The sequence below is a fragment of the Protopterus annectens genome, chromosome 3.part1 (assembly GCF_019279795.1).
Source record: "Protopterus annectens isolate FY-2018-M chromosome 3.part1, PAN1.0, whole genome shotgun sequence".
In the NCBI taxonomy this organism is placed as follows: Eukaryota; Metazoa; Chordata; order Ceratodontiformes; family Protopteridae; genus Protopterus; species Protopterus annectens.
In genome coordinates this window covers 149,359,388-149,383,357 of record NC_056732.1, presented here as the reverse complement: position 1 = coordinate 149,383,357, position 23,970 = coordinate 149,359,388, and the positions used below count along the sequence as shown (strand labels likewise).

The 23,970-nt window shown below is 42.7% G+C and overlaps 1 protein-coding gene across 2 annotated transcripts in view; it reads right to left on the bottom strand.

The window, feature by feature from the left end:
* The window catches only part of WAC (WW domain containing adaptor with coiled-coil), a 2,564,300-nt gene that overhangs the window by 793,196 nt on the left and 1,747,134 nt on the right, over positions 1 to 23,970 (bottom strand). For both annotated transcript variants that reach the window (XM_044066675.1, XM_044066674.1), the window contains one exon: positions 1,992 to 2,140. In XM_044066675.1, coding sequence (XP_043922610.1) covers positions 1,992 to 2,140 — 149 coding nt within the window. The remainder of the gene's footprint in view (positions 1 to 1,991; positions 2,141 to 23,970) is intronic.

Sequence of the window (23,970 nt, the reverse complement as noted above, 5' to 3'; positions counted from 1 at the left end):
TATATATATATATATATACACAGATATATATATATATATATATGTGAAAATGCCAGGTTTTTGAAATGTAAAAAAAGAGGCCACAATAAATCATTTCAAAACTTTTCCCACCTTTAATGTGACCTATGACCTGTACAATTCAATTAAAAAACAAATTAAAAAAGTAGAATAATCTGGTTGCGCAAGTGTACACACCCTTAAACTAATACTTTGTTAAAGCACCTTTTGGTTTAAATACAACTTTCAGTCTTCTTTGGTAGGAGCATGGCACATCTTGACTGGGCAATATCTGCCCAGTCTTCCTTGAAAACGTGCTCCAAATCTGTCAGAAAGGGAGGGCATCTCTTGTGCACAGCCCTCTTCGGGTCACCTTAGAGATTTTTTATTGGATATATGTCTGGGTTATGGCTGGGTCAATGCAAAACTTTAATTTTCTTCTTGCAAAGCCATTCTTTTATTGATTTGGATGTATGATTGGTGTTGTTGTGTTGAAAGTTGAAATTCCTCTATCTTCAGATTTGTAGCAGATACTTGAAGATTTTGGGCCAAAAGTGACTGCTATTTGAACTGTTCATAATTCCCTGTACCTTGACCAAAGCTCCAGTTCCAGCTTAGGAAAAGCAACCCCAAAGCATGATACTGCCACCACCATGCTTCACTGTGGGGATGGTGCTATTTTGGTGATGCAAAATATTGGTTTTGCACCAAATGTACCTTTTGGAATCGTGGCCAAAAAGGCCAACCTTGGTCTCATCAGACCACAACATTTTTCCAACATGCTTTTGGGAGACCTGATGCATTGCTCTGCAAATTTTAGCTGGGCCAGTGTGTTTTTCTGTGTAAGAAAAGGCTTCCGTCTTGCAATCCTACCCCATAGACCAGACATATGGAGAATACGGGAGATTGTTGTCGCATATAGTACACAACCAGTATTTGCCATAAATTCCTGCAGCTCCTTCAGTGTTGCTGTAGGTCTCTTGGCAGCCTCCATTACCAGTTTTCGTCTTGCCTTTTCATCAGTTTTGGAGGGATGTCCGTTCTTTGCAATGTCACTGCTGTCCCATATTTTCTCCATTTTTTATCACTGTCTTCACTGTTCCATGGTATATCCAATGCTGTGGAAATGTTTTTGCACCCTTCTCCTGACTGATACCTTTCAACAATGAGATCCCATTGATGCTTTGTAAGCTCTCTCTGAACTATGGCTTTTGCAGTAGCAGGCAACTGAGTACATGTCAGGAAAATCCTACTAGGACAGCTAAACTTTAATTAGGGTTAATCACAGTCTAACTGATGGCAGGTGTGTACCCAAAAAGACTGAATGCTGTAATGAAATCAAAACGGGCTTCAACTAAATATTAGTTTAAGGGTGTGCACACTTGTTCAGCCAGCTTATTGTACTTTTTTTATATTTTTCCCTCAACAGATTTGTTTGTTTTTCAATTGAATTGTACAGTTTACAGGTCTCATTAAAGGTGGGAAAAGTTTTGAAATGATTTATTATGATTTCATTTTTTATACCACAAAATCCTGGCATTTTAACAGGGGTGCGTACACTTTTTACATCCACTGTATACATATACACACACACACATTTTAAAATATGTATTTTGTAAACTACATAATGCGCTTCTACCTGCCAGTGACCTTCAGATGGACAAGATGGTGTGTTGTGAAGGGAATAAAAGTGGGTGAAGAAAAACCTGTTGGGCAGATCTTTTCCTTACCTCAACATGCTGGGATTTTATCACGTTTGTACATCTCAGCCATCAAGATGCTGGATTCTTTCTAGCTGCTGCATAATACTGTATTTTGAGATACGTTCACAGTATCAATTTTTGTTGACATTTTGCAGCTTTATCATGCCTGTTTTGTGAAGCAGGAAGTTGAGAGGCAAGACAGCAATCACGTGGAGAAGCCACCACAGGGGCGGTACCCTTACCTACCACCACACAAATATAATTCTATGACAATTTTCTATGTATGTATACCTTTGTCTGCGTTGAAACTGGCGGTGTATTTATCAGAGGTTTTAGAGGAACTGTATTAGGCTGTGGTGTGCTTATCCTTGGAGAGACATATGACCTTGGTGAGGATGCATCAGACGTTAAGGACATTGGAGACTGATTTGACTGCTGGGCTATAAAAACAAAGCAAATGAAATAAAAGCAAATATTAGTACAGTCAACTAGAAAAAGCATGATAAAATTCTGTTTGTTAAAATCAACGGTCTGTAACATTTTTCAAGGATTTATAGAATTCAGCTTAAGGACTACTGAACAATGCTAACTTCATGTAACGGGCAAATTTCAACTGAACTGTATGTAATTTTTTCCTCCATTAGAAGAAATTAACATACTGCAAACCTGACTGAAGTGATTAATCAGGAAAGCCATTTACTGTTGAGATATATATTCATTTAGTAATAAAAATCACATCTACATATACATCTAATGTACAAATAATAATGCCACTTCTCAGACTAGATCTACTGAAAAAGTGTCCCTGCAAGAAAAATAAATTCAGCCAGGATATAGGTCATATATGCAGTTGCTGAAATGGTAGGCTTTTCCTTCACTACATTTCAGAATATACACCATTCTAATTTTTTTGCTTTAAGTCACATGGTCCAAAGACACCCCTCCAGTGCAGTTCTCTGCAGCCCAGGCAGAGATGAAGATGAAGTGCAGTTGTGCAGTTAATCTACCACAACTGTACATGTCCAGCTTTGGTCACTGCTACAGCAACTATTTCATCTTTCAGAAGGACACTGTCATCTTGTGCATCAACCCCCCTGAATATGCAAAGTGACAACTGAGGTTGTGCTCAACCAACCTGTTTAGCTACCAGTGTTTTTCACTTTCTCACAGAATAAAAGGGAGAGCACTGTTCACTTGTGTTATCTTACCCTAAAACACACTGCAGGGATCCCTTCTAAAGGTAGTGTCCTACATTCAATCAGAACTCTAGAGGCCACTCCTTCCCATCTGCACCAACCTTATTGTATCCTGCCTTATGGACACCTCCAAGTCTCAATGTAAAGGCTCATGTACTGTTTGCCACCTTCTCTCTTCTTTCTTAACACCAACTAAGGATTAAGAGAGTACACAAGGTATGTCTAAAGAAGGGGGGAATTCCTTGCCACCAGTAATTTATTTGCACTATTTTATCAGTATTTTGTGGATAAGCTTAGCCCCACTAGGCCAGCAGTCTCTTTTCTGGGTGGACTTGAGATGGTACTGTCACTGACCAGGGGAAATCTTGCATGAGCACAGGGAACTTCCAGTTTCCTGTAGGAGGGGATGGAGGGCTAATACAGAGGAAAGAAAAGTATGAAACAGAAGACGAATAAGCCAGGAAAGGAGGATAGTAAAGTTTGCTTGGTAAATATGAATGCTTTGTTTGGAGAAGCTCATCTAAATAAGCAGTCTTTTCCAGTTAGAGAGGCAGTTGAGTGAAAGGAGATTAACGTTGTAGCAGGACGTGGTTTGGATATACAAGTGTTGCAAATCTTAGATGAAGAGCACTCATATGCTTGTGTTCCTTCCCAATCACAGGCAGTGGATGAATATCTTAGAATGACAACAGATGCTGGTGGAGCAGAAAATAGGGTCATAGCATAAGTATAGGTGGCAGAGGGGAAGCAGTATGTACAGCACAGTGAAAACATAAGGATGTATGCAGCAGCACCAGTAGAGGCGAAAGTACTACAGCAGTGGCTAGGTCCACACAAAAGCTGGATTAGGCGAATCCACGGTAAAATTACAACTTATTCAACTTTATTAAACACACAATAAAAAAAGATAAGCTCTTTTGTTCACTTCTTATGAACTTCATCAGATAATCCTATATGTTTGCCCTGTTTAAATATACTCAAAAGCAACCCCACTAGTCAATCCACAAACACACACACCCTTCCTTAAAGCAGGAAAGTCATTTTATCCAATATTCACCATGCAATGTGTTTGGAAAGGGGTCCCTCCTAAAGCTCTGACTGGAGTAGATTGCCCAAGCAAGTAGTGCTCCTTTTTAACCATTGTAGGCTTCACAATGTTTAGGTCAGAAACTGTCTCTCTCTTACCAGTGGCCTGTTTCCCATCTACTAAGACAGGATATAACCTCTTGTGGTAGTTTGGTACCCTTGTCGTCTCAAGACAACTTACCACTTGCATTCTGTCATTCCCACTTGCTGGCTCCCCAACTTTTATTTCCCATCTTGCCTCCATGGACATCTATATGCTACATGGCCCCACTGGTTACACTTGAATCATTTAACCCTTAATCCTGGCTGTGTACCTGAAACTAGTGGCTTCCACTGTTACTTGCGGACTCTGCTGGGGCAGTTTAGGCTGCCCACCATGGGTTCCCTTATACCCTATCCTGTGCAGCGATGCCCTGCTTACTAGGTATAGGTCTCACTTTTTCCCCCAACTCATCTGCGATATTGCATTCTTTATCTGTCAACCAGATTCTCATGTTCTCAGGCAAAGTGCTAAGGGCTTGTTCCCTCACCAAAAGGTCTGCATGCACTTCAAAAGTTTCTGTATGCTAGAAAAAACAAGGAATTCACTCGAGTGATGAAAACACAATTTATTCCACGATGTGATAAAAACTCCACAGCATTAGCAGCATATACAAAATAAAATGTATACTCCACAGTAACACAATATCCTCAGTCAAGCGCTTTCGTCCATCCGGACTTCTTCAGAATCTGTCTGTAGGTCTGGAACCTTATACAAATATGAAGTTGGTCTGTGTCTTCAAGTCCTGTTTTAAGAGGTATAGCTACCTGCTGTCTGTAACACTGCTGCCCACACACAGGAAGGATGTCTTCCATACAGGAAAGGTAAAGAGGACAGGTTCTGAAGAAATCCGGATGGATGGACGAAAGCGCTTGACTGTGGATTTTCATCACTCGAATTAATTCCTTGTTTTTCCAGCATACAGAGAGTGTTCTTGGTGTCAGTTTGTTTCTCTCTGTGCCGATTTTCGTTTCAGCACTTCAAAAGTGGTGACCCGATACCCACTCACCAACCTATGAAAATAAGTGCTTAACTCAGCAAAATAATCACACAAACTCATCTGCCTTGTGTCTATGCTCACGAAACTTTTTTCTACAAGGTTCAGGTATTAACTTAAAACACTCTAATAAACAATTTTTAACCGATTATAATTTAAGCGATCAGGCAATATAGAAACAGCAGTTGCAGCTTTAGCATGGAGTAAGGGGGTCTGGAACCGTACCAAGAGCCCTTGGTCAACATTATATTGTGATGACTTTCAAACATATGAATACAACTATCAAAATTATTATCATCCTCTGTAAATTGTGGAAGAAATTTACTGACCTTTATTGGTTGTGGGGTTCAGTTATTCCCTTCCCCATTACCTCCATGACCCTGGTAGAGAGTCAGCATTTTCTTTTCATGTTGCCTCTGCCTTTCATTTTCTTCAGCTTCCAGACATCTCAGTCTCTCTGCTGATTCTAATACCATTTGTTCCTCCTTTTCTTCATCCTCCAAACGCCGCAGTCTCTGCTGCCTCTAATTCCAACCGTTTGGCCACCAGTTCAAGTCTCTAACTCCAAATGGATTTTTAAGTACTCTGAGGCAAAGCTGAACTGCCCACTTTCTCAGAGTTGTACATCCCAAGGCCAGTCTGGCTGGCTTCCTAGTTGTTGGTCTGTGATGCAACTGTGGTTAAGGTAGCAATCTCCTTTAGCCAGGTTGGCATGCCCCAGTCATTTGACTTGGCATATCTCAGGCAACTGGTTCCTTGTTAGCTCGTCATACTCCTCTGCAGACATCCTTGCCTGCTCTCCCAGACTAAGCTAACAAATAATAAATAAAACTATTGTGTTATGAAACTCTGAATGTCTACTGTGTGGCTGCTTGAGAGAACAAACACTTTCTTTAGTGAGCACTGTTTACAGGCTGCAAGAGTTCAATATCCACACCACTGAATCCCAGTATATGATGTAGTGATCCCATCACTGCCACCAAATGTGATGACTTACCACTGGACCAGTAATCAAGGAGCCTCAATCCTCACCACTGGCAACAGTGGGGGATGTTCACTGGCTGGACAACATAATGCACACAGTATTTCCAGATACAGCTCTCTGCATCAAGTGCAATTTCCCTTAAGAGCAAACAGAGACCACAGCTAGTCTGGGGCTGGTTCTCCCTCTTCCTCCAGATCCCCAACAAGGCTCCCCACTGGCACAGCTACAGATTTGAGATGTCAGCTGAGTGACCAAGCCAAGACATCCAGCACTCTCTCTGTCCAACCAGTACTTTGTGTCCCTGCCCAAGGAGCTGACCTACACTCCGAGGTCTAATTTACACACACACACACACACACACACACACACACACACACACACACACACACACACACACACACACACACCTGGGAAAGGCTGGCACAAGTTTACTAGCTATGCCCCCCTTCTGCCCAGACTATAAGGTAGTTTTCACTGCTACAAGTCACTCTTATAAGCTAAGGCCCTTAAAGAGTGTCCAATCTTACTGTGTAATATTAACACACATGGTAATTTGACCAAGAGCAAGGCTATTAGGCGTGGCCCACAGTGTCACCAAACAAACATGCAAGTACTGTCAAAAAGTACAGTTGTGTACACTTACCATAAATGTAGATGTTCGAGTGTATTCACGGTTGCAGTCATCACATTTGGGTTATCCCTGTCAGGGTAGCCCTTGCCCAGCCCAAATACCAGAGACATAGTATTTCTGTGTCAGTTGCTGTCGCTTGAGGACTGACGTCAGGTTGTCTGTGGTGTAAAGGAAGGTAGTCGATGCCATTACATCTGTTTTTCTTGCCCTAACCTGTCAGCAGCCCCCAAAGTAGGAGGCCAGGTATAGGTGGAAGAACCCCACCAGTGGAAAATAAATACCAATATGTCCCTTGTAAGGAAAGAAGAAAAACAAGTAAGAAAGGTAACAAAAGGAAAAAGGAAAAAGAGAAAAGAGGGGGGTGGAGGGAGGGAAACCAGGACTGCAACAGTGAATACACTCGAACATCTACATTTATGGTAAGTGTACACAACTGTACTATGTTCTTTGTATTTCACTGTTGCAGTCATCACATTTGGGTAGATTCCCAAAGCTAAGGAAATGGGTGGAGGCAGTCACGGAAGCCATGGGCTGGCTAGAATGCCCTGCAAGACTGCAGAGGCAAACCCTGGCCTTGGATTTGGAGAAGAGAGGCAGGTGGTAATGCTTGGTAAAAGTGTGAACAGATGTCCAGGTGGCAGCCTCCAGGATGTCCCTGGTGGGGACTCCTCTGAGGAACGCTGCAAAGGTGGAGGCTGCTCTGGTGGAGTGTGTCCTGACCACCTTGGGGTGAGGCTTACCATGCTGTTTGTAGCAGAAATGGCTGCAGTGTGCTATCCATTTGTTGGAAATGGTTTGCTTGGAGATGGCTTTGCCTTCTGCCCCTGTAGCAAAGCTAACCAGCAATTGATCAGACTTTCTGAAGGGTTTAGTCCTGTCCAGATAGTATGAGAGCTGTCTGTGCACATCTAGAGAGTGCATAATCCTTCCCCCCTTGTTTTGGGGATTAGTAAAGAAGGTGTGCAGATGAATGGATTAGTTGAGAGCCACACTGGACACCACCTTGGGCATGAAGGATGGGTTTAGTTCTAAGGGATACCCTGTCTGCATGGAAGATGATAAAGGGTTCCACAGCCATGAGCGCTTGCAGCTCAGAGACTCTTCTGGCTGAAGTGATGGTCAAAAGGAAGGCTGTCTTCCAGAAGAGAAATTTTAGCTCTGCAGAAGAAGCTGGTTCGAAAGGAGGCAGGGTGAGCTTTTCCAAGACAAAGTTAAGGTCCCAAGCTGGTGTTGGTGCCCTTCTGGAGGGTCTCAAGTTGCTAGCCCCTCTGAGGAACTGTTTTAATCAAAGGGTGTGAGAAAAGAGGCTGCTCAGTAGGAAAATGAGCAGAAATCACAGAGGCATGAATTTTTATAGAGGTGAAAGAGAGACCACTGTGTAGTAGGTCAGCTAAGTAATCCAGGATGAGAGGGATGGAGGGCTGTGACATATTGGCCCCCTTAGCCTGGATCCAGGAGCAGAGCATTTCCCATTTATCTGCAAGACTTTCTGGTGCTAGGGCATCTGGCCACACGGATAACATCCAGAACCTGTTTACTGAGGATGGCAGATTGGTCCAGGGTTAGGGAATAAGCCAAGCTGCCAAATTCAGTATCTGCAAATTGGGGGTCCATGAATTCCTCTTCCCTCTGGGTTAGGAGGTTTGAAATCTGAGGAAGATACCATGGAGGCAGCGGGGACAGGCTGTGCAGCAAGGGGTATCAGTGCTGTCGGGGCCAGTCTGGAGCTATGAGAACGGTCCTTGGTTTTTCCTCCCTTATTTTGAGCAGTACCCTGGGGATGAGAGGTATGGGAGGAAAGGCATAGATTGAGAGGTTGACCCAGGGGAAGGACAGAGCATCTACTCTCCAAGCCATGCAGTGATGCTCCCTGGTGCAGAATTTGGTGAGCCGCCGGTTGGTGTGGGAGGCAAAAAGGTCGACCTTCGGGGATCTCCATTTCTGCGTTATTAGGAAGACGGTATTTCTGTTGAGCTGCCAATCATGTGGGTCCAAAAGCTTTCAGCTTTATTTGTCTGCCAGGGAGTTGAGAGCACCTGGCAGGTATTGTGCTAACAGGTGCAGTTGCATGGAAGAGGCTGTGAGCCAAAGGGTCATGGCCAGCCTGCACAAAGGGTAGGAGTGAGTCCCTCCCATTGTGCTAACAGGTGCAGTTGCATGGAAGAGGCTGTGAGCCAAAGGGTCAAGGCCAGCCTGCACAAAGGGTAGGAGTGAGTCCCTCCCGGCTTGCTGATGTACCACATCACAGTGGTGTTGTCGGTTTAGATCAAGAGAACCCCTAGAGAGAGAAGGGGTTTGAAAGCTATCAAGGCCTGCTGCACAGCCATCATCTCTTTTTGACTGATGTGCAGGGGGATTTGCTGTCGGCTCCATTGGCCCTGTATGCACCTGCCATCTAAGTGTGCACCCCAAGCATAGTCTGATGCGTCTATGGTGAGGAGTCTGGGCTGCGGGGTGTGGGAAGAAGGCCAGTCTCTTGTTGTGGGAGCATGCTGTTGCTCACCAAAGAAATTCCTTTCTCAGGCAAAGAATAATGGGTAGAAGAGTTTGCAAGTGTTGACACCAAAGTCTCTTCGGGTACCAATGAAGTTTTCTCATATGCAGTCTGGGATATGGAATGAGGAGTATGCAAGTTGCCGTGAACCCCAGGGCTTGCAGGATTTCCCTTGCAGAAAGCTGGGGCCTGGTGGCCAGTTGAGAGAAGTAAGCTGACATGAAAATTTGTTTCTCTGGTGTAAGGTATGTCATCTGGGATGCTGTGTCCAGGCTTGCTCCCAGGAAGATTATCCTTTGGGTTTCTTTTCGTTGATTGTATACCCCAGGGAGGTTAATAGACTCTTTACAAAGGCCAGGTGTTTGAGCAGCTTTTCCTGCCTTGTCACCCTGAATAAGGTAGTCGTCTAAACAGGAGTAAATTTGAATATTTCTTTGTCTGCAAAAGGCAATGGCCGGAGCCAGGCATTTTGTGAAAACTCTGGGAGGAGTAGACAAGCCAATGGGAAGCACAGAGAACTGAAAGTGTTGAGATCCTGCCCTGAAGCGGAGATATTTTCTGCACGATTCCCTGATAGGAATGTGGAGGTAGGCCTCTTTTAGGTCCAGGGTGGCTAGCCAAGCATCCTTGGAGAGCATGGGTAGCAGCTCCTGGAGGGTGAGCATTTTGAATTTTGGGATCACCAGGAAGGTGTTTAGAATGGATAGATCGAGGATGGGGTGTCAGGTGCCCTCTTTTTCTGGGCACCAGAAAAAGTCTGGAGTAGAAGCCTTGGTCTATCTGCTCTGCAGGAATGTGCTCTACTGCCCTCAAAGATTTTGAGGCTCTGCCCACTGATTTGGTGGTAGATCTGGGAACCCTTTTGGGGTTGGAAGGGTGTGGAAGGAGAATTTGTATCCCCGAGACACAATGTTCAGAACCCATTGGTCCTTGGTAATGGTGGCCCAGGTGCTTGAGTGAAAGGAGAGTTTTCCTCCTAGGGGTATGTGAAGGTCGGCAGAGGAGAGGTTGGGAGGATGAGAGTCATTGTGAGCTCTTATCATAAGGGGGTGGCTTAGCCACTCCCTGGTTTCTAAGTGGCGTTAGTCCACTACTTAGATCTCTGCATTCCCTGGGACTGCTGTCTGGGGGGGGGGGGGTCTGTTTCCATGGAGCCTAGGCTGGGCCTGTTTACTCAGGGCAGGAAAGGACCAGTGCTTGGAGGGAAAATGCTTGCTGAACCTAGGGGGCTGGACCTGTAAGAAATCTTTAACTGTTTGCATACATTTTGCTTTTTCTTCTATCTTTTAAGACCTCTTCCGCCTTAGTGCCAAATAAATTATCTTTGTGGAAGGGTGCATCCAACAATTTAGATGTGACATAGTCTGGCAGGAGGTATTCCTTAAGCCATGCATGTCTTCTAATGACAGATCCAGTGACTGCCGCCCTGCAAGAAGCATCTAGCGCGTCAAAACCACAGTGCAAGGTGTGTTTAGTTACTTGACTTGCAGAATGCATTAAGTCTTGTTAATCTTTAGATTCTACTCATGCAGGAAAGGAGGACATTTTTAAGGTGTTCCAAGGTATGCTGCTGATATTTAAGCATATGGAACTGACAATTTAGTGCCCTGATATAGCAAGAGTAGCTGAGGTGTATACTTTTTTACCCCATCTGTCCAATGCTCGGGAATCCCTGTCTGAAGGGGTGGGATTCTTAGCAGAGGTTGCTTTAATGCCTTTTGGCCCTTAAGAAATGACCTCATGGTCAGCTGTTGGATTTTTAAAGAGATACTTGTGTGAGTCAGGGACTCTGTAGTACCTGTCTGGTTTTCTGGGAGCAGTAGGGAGGTGGTCTGGAGTCGAGCTGGATACAAGGAAAACATCATCCACCACATCCAGGACTGTGGGGATGGCTAAGGGTCTGTGTTGCAGAAGATCTAGGAATTCCCTGATTCTCTTTTTAGACTGAGGGTAGCCCTGACTCTCCCATTGGAAATGCTCCCTTAAGGTATGCAGAGTTTCCCCAAAAGGAAAAATTCTCTGGGGGAAGAGGCTGAAGGAATGGATTCTTCTGCATCAGAAACCTCATAAGTGGAGAGGGGTTGCATGTCTTCATAGTCAGATGCATCAGATTCATCTGACTCTTGTTCAGACCAAACTACTGGAGACAGATCTCTTTTCCTTTTTGAGGGGGCTGATTGGCTTCCCTTAATCAGCATGATAAGGACTTCTGCCATTTTAAGCATTTGAGACGGAGGCAAGGTAGCAGGCGCCCGAGTGGGTAGTCGGTTTCTTGGGTGTGGTTCGAACCCTGGGCCTAAGGAACTTCGTTGTTTTCGAAAGAACGGTAGTTGCAAAAGAAGCGTCGGTTTGTGTTGAGATTCGGTGGTGCGACGGACGTCTTCGGAGGCCGGTGCCTGTTCAGCAGCTCCAGACCCATCCACAGTATAGACGATCGGAGGATCCTTAGACGAAGAAGAGTTCTGCGGCATACCGGACTCCGAAAGGGTCTCGGTAGCGATCTGTGAATCAAATGAAGTGGGCATCAGGGGCTGCGAAAGAGCCTCACTGAGTACCAGAGGACTGAATACTAGCTTAACGGAAGCGTCGTCAGAAGATTTGGACCTGTGTGGTCTGTCTCTGTCTATCTTTACGCTTTTTCAGAAGATCTGCTGTTGGATGGCTTACCGAAGCCATATCAGAATTCGATGACTGTAAATGAAAATATCTAGTTACAATAAGGGCCCGATGATGGATAGTTCTGGCGTTAAACAAAGCACAGAAGAGACAATGGGGGACGTTGTGGTCTGGACCTAGACAAGTGACGCAGTAAGAGTGGAAGTCTCAGTGTGGTATTTGCTTTCCACAGGCGAGACAATTATTAACTTTTTCTGACATCGGTTAGTGCAAGAAAAAACAATCCCCAACGGGGTACTTAGCTTTAGAATGTTCAACTTCAGTTCGGAAACGAAAACTCCAGTAGCTGCCGAACGGCACTCGTGCAAACTGCATCTGCTTCGGGCTCCGCGGCAAGAAAGACTGATGTAATGGCGTTGGCTGCCTTCCTTTATACCACTGATGACCTGACGTCAGTCCTCAAGTGACAGCAACTGACACAGAAATACTACGTCTCTGGTATTCCGGCCAGCCGAGGGCTAACCTGGCAGGGATAACCCAAATGTGATGACTGCAAAAGTGAAACACAAAGAACAACTTAAATAGCTCTAACACAGATCAGTCACAATGAAAGGTTTAAATAAATTTAATAAATAAAACAAAATACTAAATACATATTCACAGTGACATCAGAGTTCAAAACCACAGAAAACATTTAAAATAAATTTGCAGTACAGGCTCTCACAAAGAAAAACATCTAAACTAAACTTCACTACATTCCTGACTGTATCTTAACAAAATTATACTGTTCCCTAGAAAATTTACTTAATTAGAACAAGGCAGATGTGATGAACAGTTCTTGTCATGTCCACGACCTAATACAGAATGCTCTGTCTAAGACTTCTCAAATTAATATCTAATATATTACTGACTTCTAGTTCCCAGATAAAACCCCCACAGCTGAAGACGGCAGTACTTAGCATCTACCAGTAAAAATATACAGGAAAGGGCTTTTGTTCAAATCTTTGGCAGATGCTGGAAGTCATAAAACAATGGCATTCCTTAATGCTTCAAAAGTAGCAATTAATTCACTCCAAGGACAATAGAGAAAGCTTCCTAGTACAGACTTTGTGCCTTTAGCTGCATTGAAAACTTGAGAGATAGCCTCTTTATTGTGTAGCCTATAAAGTAATTTAATTTCAGATATTTTTCTTAAGTTTGCTGGACTGAGGTTAACCCTCCAGTTTCCTCTGGTTAAGCATATACGTTTAAACAGTTACAATACTGCAGGCACATTTCTGTTCTCTTCCAGTAGGGCACACTGTGGTTACATTTCAAACAGCACTCTACAAATACCTTTTCAACACACGTCTGTACAAGCATTTTGATATGCACAACACACAGTTCTAATACATTTATAACAAGCATCTTGTATAAATCAGTTCAATATTCACCAATGACATAATTATTTACAAAATTCCAGCCAGCTGTGCTGGCTGTATCTCATTTTGCCACAGCATATTTACTGGACATGAGAACAACTCAAAAATGTAGTGAAGTGTGAGTATGGCGTTCAGAGATACTGGTGCTACTTAAAGCTGAAGTATTCAGCATATTATATGAATAACTGTGGTTACAGGAAGACTATCTCAGACTGTATTACTAAGGGAAATATTGTACAACTAGTAAAAGATTAATTTTTTAAGCAGTTACAAGGATTTTAGAAGAAAACATGCAAATCTAAGAGATGGACAATTTTAACTGTGATATAAGGAGAACAAAAAGGAAAACAGAAAAGATAACATATAGGTAGAAAGAAAAGTTATAAGGTTAAGAATAGAAAAAGGGACTTAAAAATGGTTATGCAACATTCAAGAATATTTAAGTTAAGTACAGTGACACCATTATAAACTGATTTTCAAACTACATTGCAATTTTGTCTGCTTGGAGAAAAGGCAAATAAAAATTTAGCAAGATAAAGGGATACAGAGATTAACAAGTCTTATGCAACATTAAAAGCTATGGTGCAAGGAAGGATGCAGTGACATGACAATCAAAGGGACATAATACAATTTCACGAAAACTGGACTGAACAGTGACTAACTTACAAAAACAAATTACAAAAAAAAAAGTATACCAAGAGAAAGAAAAGGAGTGGTACAGATTTAATAAAGTAGCACATGCCGTGAAATGCAAGGAATTAGAGCAAGCTGTTTATAAGAATATATATTTAATAGAAACAAATACTTGAATTAAATAAATTGAAAGTTATGGATAGGATAAAAAGGCAGAAGTAATTAACTAAAGGTAAAAAGAGAGAAATTTGTTTCTAGAAAGACTGGGTAACGCAAATGAAGACGAATCAACAAAAGTACAAAAGGAAAAAGGTGGTATAAGGAAAATATCAATGGAACTTATGAAATGTGTTCAGAAGTAAACACAAATAGAGAAGGACAGTATTGGGTGAGTACAGTGTTAAGAAAGTAATTGTCAAAAGGATTTTACAAGCAGTAATGAAGAAAGTACAGTTGTGTACACTTACCATAAATGTAGATGTTAGAGTGTCTTCACTGTTGCAGTCATGACTGTAGGGTTCTCCCCTGCTGGCAGGCAGTCCTCGGTCGGCCAGAATGCCAAAGTCTGGGTCCGGCGTCGGCTGTTCAGCCATGCTCCCTGACGTCAGTGCGCCAGGAGTACAAAGCTGACAGCCGACGCCATGTTCTCCAGTTTTTCTTGCCCCAGATGTCAGGAGTCCCAAAATGAGTAAGGTCCCATATCCTTTACAAATACACCTCAGAAGAATGGTGAAAAAAGGAACCACACAAAAGTAAAAATAAGAGGGGACAGGAGGGAGGGAAACCCAGACTGCAACAGTGAAGACACTCTAACATCTACATTTATGGTAAGTGTACACAACTGTACTATGTTCATCGTGTTTCACTGTTGCAGTCATGACTGTAGTGTAGAATCCCAAAGCAGAATGAAAGGGAGGTGGTCATAAAGTAGAAGGGGCGGCTAAAAGGCCCTGCAAGACTGCAGAAGCAAAGCCTGCCCTAGACTTAGAGTAGAGAGGTAAATTGTAGTGCTTTGAAAAAGTATGCACTGAACTCCAAGTTGCAGCTTCCAAAATGTGTTTGGTAGGAACTCCCCTGAGGAAGGCAGCTGAAGTGGCAGCAGCTCTGGTGGAATGAGTCCGTATACTCCCTGGGATTTGCTTTCCATGGTGTGAATAACAAAATCTGACTCCATGAGCAATCCATTTAGAAATGGTCTGTTTTGAAATGGCTTTACCGTGGGAACTTGAAGCATAAGAAAAGCAATTGCTCTGATTTTCTGATGTCCTTGGTTCTGTCCAGGTAAAAACGTAGTTGTCTGTGTACATCCAAGGAATGTAAGATCCTTTCTCCTTTATTTTGAGGAGTGGGGAAAAAAGTTGGCAAGTGAATAGTTTGATTTAAAGCCACTTTGGAAACCACCTTAGGCATCAAAGTAGGATTAGTCCTTAAAGACACCCTGTCTTGATGAAAAATAATATAAGGTTCCACAGCCATAAGAGCTTGCAACTCTGAAACTCTCCTGGCAGAGGTCAGAGCTAACAGGATGGCTGTTTTCCAAGATAAAAACTTGATGTCAGAAGAGGCAGCAGGCTCAAAAGGAGGTAAGGTGAGCTTTTCCAAAACATAGTTGAGATCCCAAGCAGGAATGGGAGGAGATCTAGGAGGTCTTAAGTTCTTAGCTCCTCTGAGAAACTGTCTCATGAGCTGGTGGAAAAAGATTGGAGGGTCTGTACTGTAATGAGCGGAAATAGCAGAGGCATGTATCTTAATGGAAGAGAAAGAGAGACCCTTATTGTAAGAGATCTGTCAGGTAAAGTAAAATCAAAGGAATGTTAGGAAGAAGAGGATCAGAATCCTGAGCCTGCATCCAGGAACAAAATCTTTTCCATTTTCCTGCATAAGATTTTCTAGTGCTAGGACGTCTGGCTTCTAAAATGACATCCATAACCTGCTTGGGTAGGAGAGAATGAATCAAAGACCCTGGATTAACCAGGCCGCCAGGCTGAGAGTTCTAACATGGGAGTGTAGAACCTGACCCTGGTGTTGGGACAGAAGGTTCGGAGTCTGTGGTAAAACCCAAGGGGGCTCCAGACATAGGTTTTTCAGAGATGGGTACCAAAACTGTCGAGGCCAATTTGGGGCCAGCAAGATCATCATCTTGGGCTTGTCCTGTTTGATCTTTAATAATACCCGTGGAAGAAGAGGAAGAGGTGGAAAGGCATATCCCGAGAGGTTTCTCCAACTGAATGATAGTGCATCCACTTTCCAAGCTTGTTCGTGGAAAGTCCTGGTGCAAAAAATCTGTAGTTGATGATTGAGGTGGGATGCAAAGAGGTTGATGTGAGGACATCCCCAGACTGCTGTTATCATCCTGAATATTTCGGTGTCCAGCATCCACTCGTGTGGGTCCGAAAGGTTTCTGCTCAGACTGTCTGCCAGGAAGTTTTGCTTCCCTGGTAGAAACTGAGCTTGAAGGTCCAGATTGCAAGCTAGAGCTGTGTTCCATAGATCCATGGCTAGTCTGCAAAGGGGGTAGGAATGAGATCCCCCTTGCTTGTTTATGTACCATATAACTGTGGTGTTGTCTGCCCGTATCAGTAGTTGTCCTGGTTGTAGAAGATTCCTGAAGGCCAATAGAGCTTTCTGAACGGCTAACATTTCCTTTAAATTGATATGCAGGTGCTTCTGATCCTTTGTCCAAAGGCCCTGCAGACAGTTGCCCTGAAAATGGGCTCCCCATGCATAATCCGAGGCATCCGTGGTTAGTATCTGTGTGGCAGGAGGCAGACAGAAGGGTTTTCCTTTGTTTAGAGTACATGCCTTGGACCACCAAAGGAATTCCTTTTGAAGACAAGGCAGGACGGAGATCAGTATGTCTAAACTGTGGCAATGCTGAGACCATACACTTTTTAGGTACCACTGTATTTTCCTCATATGTAGTCTTGCATATGGTACGAGAAGGATGCAGGAGGCCATGTAACTCAAAGCCTGCAGGAATCTCCTTGCAGATAGCCGAATTAAAGTTGCCAAGGTTTTGAAAGTTGAAGCCAGCTGCAACTGTTTTTCATATGTCAGAAATGCCATCTCGGTTGTTGTGTTTAGGGAAGCGCCCAGAAAAATTATCTGTTGTGAGGGTGTCAAATTTGACTTTTTTATGTTTACAGTGAATCCCAGGAACTTGAGAAGATTCTGAACAAAATGTAGATGCTGGAGTAAGACCTCCTTGCTGTCTGCCTGAATAAGACAGTCGTCCAGATAAGGGTAAATTTGAATTCCCTTGAGTCTGCAATAAGCTACTACTGGAGCCAGGCATTTGGTGAAGACCCTGGGTGCAACAGACAATCCAAAGGGCAGCGCAGAGAATTGAAAGTGCCTCGATCCGGCCTTGAACCTGAGGAATTTTCTGCGTTCCTGCCTGAAGGGAATGTGTAAATATGCCTCCTTTAAATCCAAAGTTACCATCCATGCATTTTTGGTCAGCATTGGAAGTAGCTGCTGTAGAGTAAGCATCTTGAATTTTGGTATCTCTAGAAAAGTGTTCAAGACTGACAGATCCAGAATGGGTGTCCATGAATTTTGCTTCCTGAGGACTAGAAAGAGCCTTGAGTAAAAACCTTGTCCCATCTCTGAAAGTGGACCTAGTTCTATGGCTTTCATTGCCAAAACAGCTTCCACCTGGTTTAAGGTCTCTATCCATTGATGTTTTGGAAGATCTGGCAATCTGCTTGGCCTTGGTAGGATATGAAAATGGAATTTGTAACCTCTTGAAACCACATCCAGAACCCACTTGTCTTGGGTTATATGAGTCCAATTTAGGTGAAAAAGAGAAAGTTTTCCTCTGAGAGGGGCTTCCAGGCAAGAAGTTCCTGCAGCCCAACAGAGGGAGTCATTGAGTCTGTTTCCTATGAGCTTGCGACCTGTCCTCTCCTCCCCTAGGGGTGGAAGCAGTCCACTGTCTTGGTCTATAAGAGGCTTGTGTTTGAGGCCTTCCTCGGGAGCGTCTGTATCTACCCCTCTGAGGCCTGTCTGAATTGGGAAAGGACCAATTTTTTGTAGGCCAATTCCTGCTAAATCTGGGTGGCTGTACTTGTAAGAAATCTTTAACTGTTTGTATGGATTTTGCCTTGTCCTCCATTTTTTTAATCACCTCTTCAGCTTTAGATCCAAACAAAACATTATGCTGAACAGGAGCATCTAATAATTTAGCCTTTACTTGATATGGCAAATTTTGTTCCTTTAACCATGCATGCCTTCTAATTACTGTGCCAGAGGCAGCAGCCCTACAAGAAGCCTCCAAGGCATCAAATCCACAGTGTAAACCATGCTTCCCAACTTGTTCAGTGGCATGCATTAAGTCATGTAATTCCTTATCATCTGCACAGGCGGAAATGGAAGTTAGCTTTTGTTTTAAAACAGACAAGAGAAATTGCTGGTATTTCAGAATATGAAACTGACAGTTTAAAGCCCTAATAGATAACATAGCAGAAGTGTACACTTTTTTGCCCCATCTTTCTAAAGATCTGGAATCCTTCTCAGTGGGAATGGGGTTTTTAGAAGAAGCGGCCTTAACTCCCTTAGGACCCTGAGAAATGGTTTCAGGGTCAGCAGTAGGGTTCTTGTATAAAAACTGGTGGGAATCAGAACCCTGTAATATCTGTCAGGCTTAACAGGAGCAGGAGGAAAAGAGTCAGGGGTTAAGTTAGCCTCCGAAAAAGCATCATCCACAATATCCAAAATAGGAGGAATAGCCAGGGGTCTATGTTGGGGAAGACGAAGAAAATCCCTTAGTCTTTTCTTAGATTCCGAGTACTCCTGTCCTTCCCAGTGGAAATGTTCCCTCATTTCATGCAAAATTTCCCCAAAAGAAAAATCCTCAGGGGGAGAAGCTGAAGGAATGGATTCCTCAGCATCAGAATCCTCATAAGGAGGGAAAGAATATTCCTGGTCAGAAGAAGAAACTGAAGAAACAGAAGCCTGATCAGAGGAGTCATAATCAACTTCCTGCCTTGGCCTTTTATCTGGAGGGGGATGTGAACCCCTAATCATAGTAAGCAAGTCCTCCGCCATCTTAAGTAACTGTTTCAGTGACTTGGGAACTGGATCAGAAGAAGCCTGTGTTGCAGTCTTTGATTTGGAAGGAGTCTTTGCCTTTATTAGAAGCTGAGTAGGCCTGAAAACACCTTCGGAAGCCGGTACCTGCACAGCGGCTAAGGACCCATCCGAAGGAGCATTGTCCGAAGGTTCTGCAACAGAAATATTCAAAGGCCTAGTTGGCTCCTCGTTTGTGTCCGTTTCGGCCATCGGTTCCGAAATGGCCAACGACAGGGGCTGCAAAAGCGCCTCACTGACGACGGCCGAACCTGAAGCTGGCTCTGCTTGTACGATATCGTCAGATTTGGATCTCGGAGGCCTGTCTTTGTCCTTGCGTTGTTTGTGATCTCCGGTAGCCGGAACAGTATCCGACGACATTTTGTAATTAAAACGCCTACCGAAGTAATGAAATGCAAAATCGTACCTTAGTCTAATTGTACGTTGATTGAATCTAGCACAAAACCGACAACTAGCTACGTCGTGGTCAGGGCCTAAGCAAGGAATACAGTAAGAATGAAAATCCTTATGAGGTATTTGCTTCCCACATGAAATACAATTATTAACTTTTTCTGACATCGGACTGGAGCAAGAAAAAAGTTTCCCTAAAGGGGTACTTAGCTTTGAGTAGGAGAAGAAAGTCTTCGGACTGAAGTTTGTTCAGAAAAGATTGTCAGGAGTCAGCCGACTGGCACTTGCGAACTGCTATCACCGCACGGCAAGAAAGACTGGAGAACATGGCGTCGGCTGTCAGCTTTGTACTCATGGCGCTCTGACATCAGGGAGCGTGGCTGAACAGCCGACGCCAGACCCAGACTTTGGGATTCTGGCCGACCGAGGACTGCCTGCCGGCAGAGGAGAACCCTACAGTCATTACTGCAACAGTGAAACACAATGAACATCTGCAAAAAAAAGTCATAGGGGAAGAGAGTAGATTCAGTACTGAGAGAAGATAAGTTTGATTACAATTTAAAAAAACTCTGTAACCTTTTAAAGAGTATAGACAAGTACAGCAATAATAAAATGAATATGAAAAATATGAAAATTTTAAAGAATTGAGGCTTTGTGCAATGTTGGTTATAAAATTATTATGGCCATAATGCAGGAACCTTAATGTAGTAGTTTAGTAAGTAATGCCAGAAAGTCCACATGGCATTAAGGGAAAGGACAATAGAAAAATGTTACTTACGATAAAGGTAGAAAAGCATGAGATTAAAAAGAATGAAACAGGAGGGATGTAGTGTGTGATATTAAGTATATGACCATGCTGAATTTTGTCAGTTGTGGAAGTATTTAAAATTCCAAATAGTGTAGTGAATGTTATTAGGGAAGTAAATAGTGTGGGAAGAAATAGCCAGGGAATTGTTATGGCTAGGCTTGTATAGTCCCTAGGGCTGATAGCCTAGTACCAACCTATGAACCTATATTCATGGAAGAGGGACACAAGTTGAAGGAAGGGTGGGTGAAAAGATTAAAATATACAACAGTATAAAAGGATATCCTACTAGTTGGCTTAATTTTGAATGAGGAAAACAGATTAGTAGAATAATTAAATGAAGGGTTGGGAGGGTGGCCTAATGGTTAAGGTGATTGCCTTACAAACACAAGGTGCAGGGTTTGAGTCTCACAAGGGATAATTGGCTAGGCTTAAAATGGCTCGCAAGGGCAGTTAGCTTAGTACTAATCTATGAACCTATGAAGCAAGAATGCAACATAAAGAATTATGAACACAGTGCAGTACTGAAGATTAAAACATAGTAAGAGTATTGAGGTTGCCATGAATGTGTTGGACACATTACAGAGGGTAAGAATGACATTAAGTAACGAAACAAGTAAAGGGCTTGGTGGGACATTTAAATCATGAGGTGCATATTTTAAAGTTAGAGAGAGTGACGTTTTGGGTATGGTGTCCGATAGTAAAGGAGTGAAAGTAATGGGAAAGAGATAATTGGGAAATTAAAGATTTGATACATATCTGGAATGCATATGAATTTGCTTTTTCAAAAAACAGCAATATCCAGCTCATCCAATTGCAATAGGAATATGTAGTTCTACATATCTCTGCTGCAGACTACATTAAAGAAATACCTGATATTTATTACTTGGAGGTCAAGGCTTAACACTGTTGAAGGGAATTATTTACAAGGGGAAATGAGGATTGGTTTGATTAATACTACGGTAAACTTAAGGACAATATATTTTAAATTAATCATAGCTAAATGACAGAACAGTGGTATTAGAGATTTAATAAAAATATTATAATTTATTTAGTGCAATCAAAGGAAAAGAAAAATGAAATTTGACAAAGGTGAAACGAAGTACAGTAAAATATTAAGGGAATGGAATATTGCTTTACCCTTACCACAGAAGTTTGGGGGAAAAAAGCTATACACTAATACAATGTTCAAATGAAGATGTTAATAAAGCTATTAGAAATAGAAAAGACAGACTTGTGGATATTCCAAGGTCACTCAGTCTTATGGCCACTCACTCCTTTACTACCGCTACACCAATCATTCAGTAAATTTGTGGATACCCAGCCAGTCATCTAGTTTACGTTTCAAGGCAGACTGCGAGTTATGCAGCTTATCATACAGGGGAAGTTTATTTCATAGTTTTGAAAGGAGCTAAGGAGCTGGGGTACAAACCTGCCCCTCCACCAAGTTTTATTTATCACATGGTGAAGATTTAGATCCCTAGTTCTAGTACTGGTGGGCGTACTGGACTTGATGGCAACTGGTTCTCTAATGGCACAGTAACAGACTGAGATCTCCCCTTAAAAGTCTGTAAGACACTGAATAAAGTAGTACAGCTTTCAGCATCTCCTGGTAGTGCAAAATCTTTTTTGGTTAGGAACCCTTGGGGGAGGGGGGGGGCATTCTATTTAATATGTTTAGTGAGATGCATCCCAGAAGGGGTGATGCACTTGATAACTGTCCCGATCAATGCTGATCATAAGGCAGTGATCAGATCTTTAGACCTTGTCATTCCTTTTAATAATAACCTGGACTGAATAAACGGATTTCCTGACAATAGTTATCACTTGGTCAAAAATGCTAGAGCAAGTACCTAGGTCCCCAAGTACATTTTCAATTTGTAGTGCTGCGCTGTCAATATAGTACTGAGAAAAGGGGCGGGGGGTGTCCATCAAAAATATTATAATTTTAAAAAATTTAGTTACAGTCCATTTTACTACACCAAGTTTACCAGGGGAGCTCATTCTGGAGATTTATAAGACATTATGGAATATGGGGATTTTATGTGGGGCTGACTAGGCTATACAGAAAGCAGTTTTCCAAGGATCAGCCGTCTGGAAAGTGTCGAAAACTTTAGGGCACCTCCAACATGCCTGTAGGTTCGAGGAGGCACAACAGCATGCAGATACACAAGTTTATACAGGTGCTAAAATTCAGAGTTTTCTTGCCTGTAAGAAAAGCGAGGCTAGAACTAAATCTCTGGTTATGTGCTAGGAAAAGGGGGAAACTGGCAGGGATTACAAGAACTGCACCAGGAGGAGGGAAGGTGTTAGTACTGCAACAATGATCAATTCAAACATCTACTGTTACGGAAAAATGCACTTGCGCAGCTGAAGTATATTCATCATTAGATCACTGCTGCAGTAACCTAAGATATACAGGATGATTACCAAAGCTTAGACAGACGAGGAGACAGTAGAATGACCAGAGTTCCTAGAGCCCCTGGAGAAATGTCTTAATGAAACCTGCTCATGAACTGGAAAAGACAATGTTATAATGTTTAGTGAAAGTATGCACAGATGACCAAGTTGCCACATCAAGAGTACTTCAAGCCCACTCCTTTCCAAAAGCTATAAAAGTAGCCACAGCCCTCGTAGAATGGGCTTTAACCTGGACAGAAAGGTCTTTCCATGATGAGAATAATGAAACTGGATGGCATACCATCTGGAGACTGCTTGCTTTGACACAGCCTGTCCCTTCTTACCTTCAAATTCAATACAACATACTAGGGTTAGACACCCTGCAGAGGATATTCCACATTAGCAATAAATCAGGCTTTGACCCAGATGAATGGAGAAATGCAACAGTCATTCCTTTGCATACCTGCCTCATTTGCAAAGCCATGAAAAGGATCAATATAGAAATAAACAAGGATATAGGTGACCTACAGACCCTTGACCCAATTCAGTGCGAGTTAATTAAGGGCAGTTCCTGCCTATTTAAACTGGTTGACTTCTTCAAAATTATCACTGAGACAACTGGACATGGGCAAATCAGCGCACACTTACTACCTGGACCTTGCAAACATGTTCCTCACCACCCCACACTCAGGCATCAAAGATAAACTTTCCCAAATAAATGTTAATATCAATCCCCATGTAGCTCACTGGACAGCAAACTACCTCACAAATAAAACCTAGAAGTAAGGGTGGTTGGCTCTACCTCCTCCCAAAGACCCATCACTTGTGAAGTGCTCCAGGGTTCAGTCCTTAAGCCACTTCTTTCTGGCATTTACTTCTCAGAGGTCAAAACTACTGTTAATGGATTACGGCGGACAAAGTTCTGAGGATGACTACAAAGCTAGTGCCATCATATACTCCCCAGAGGACGCCAAGATCTTACAAGACAGCCTACCCCAAACAAATAGATGGTGCCAAAACCATGGACTAAAACAAAATGACAAGAAATGTATTATAATCCTTTCGAAAGCATGACTTCCTATACAAACATTACCTTGTCAATATACATACCTCCCGAAAACTGATCTAGTAGTTAGATATCTGGGAACTAATATTGACAATAAACTATTCTTTAATTACCACATATCCACAATTGTAAGGAAGCCCTTTTTCATTGCACAGCTTGTATTGAAGGGCATAGTGTCCAGCTCCAGGGCATTATTGCTCCTGTACAGTCATTAAACCAATCAAGTGTAAGGCCACTTTTGGTATGTACCTGCCCAAACACTCGTTACAGCTAAACAACCAACACTTCACTAAAAAATCAAGAACTTAAATTGTGAAAACTACGCAGACCATCTCAGAGCCTTCTCTCTTCTTGGCATCATACAGGCTGCTGAGAGGCAACATCTGCTTCTCACACAGACCCTCAAAAGCAAATGGTCT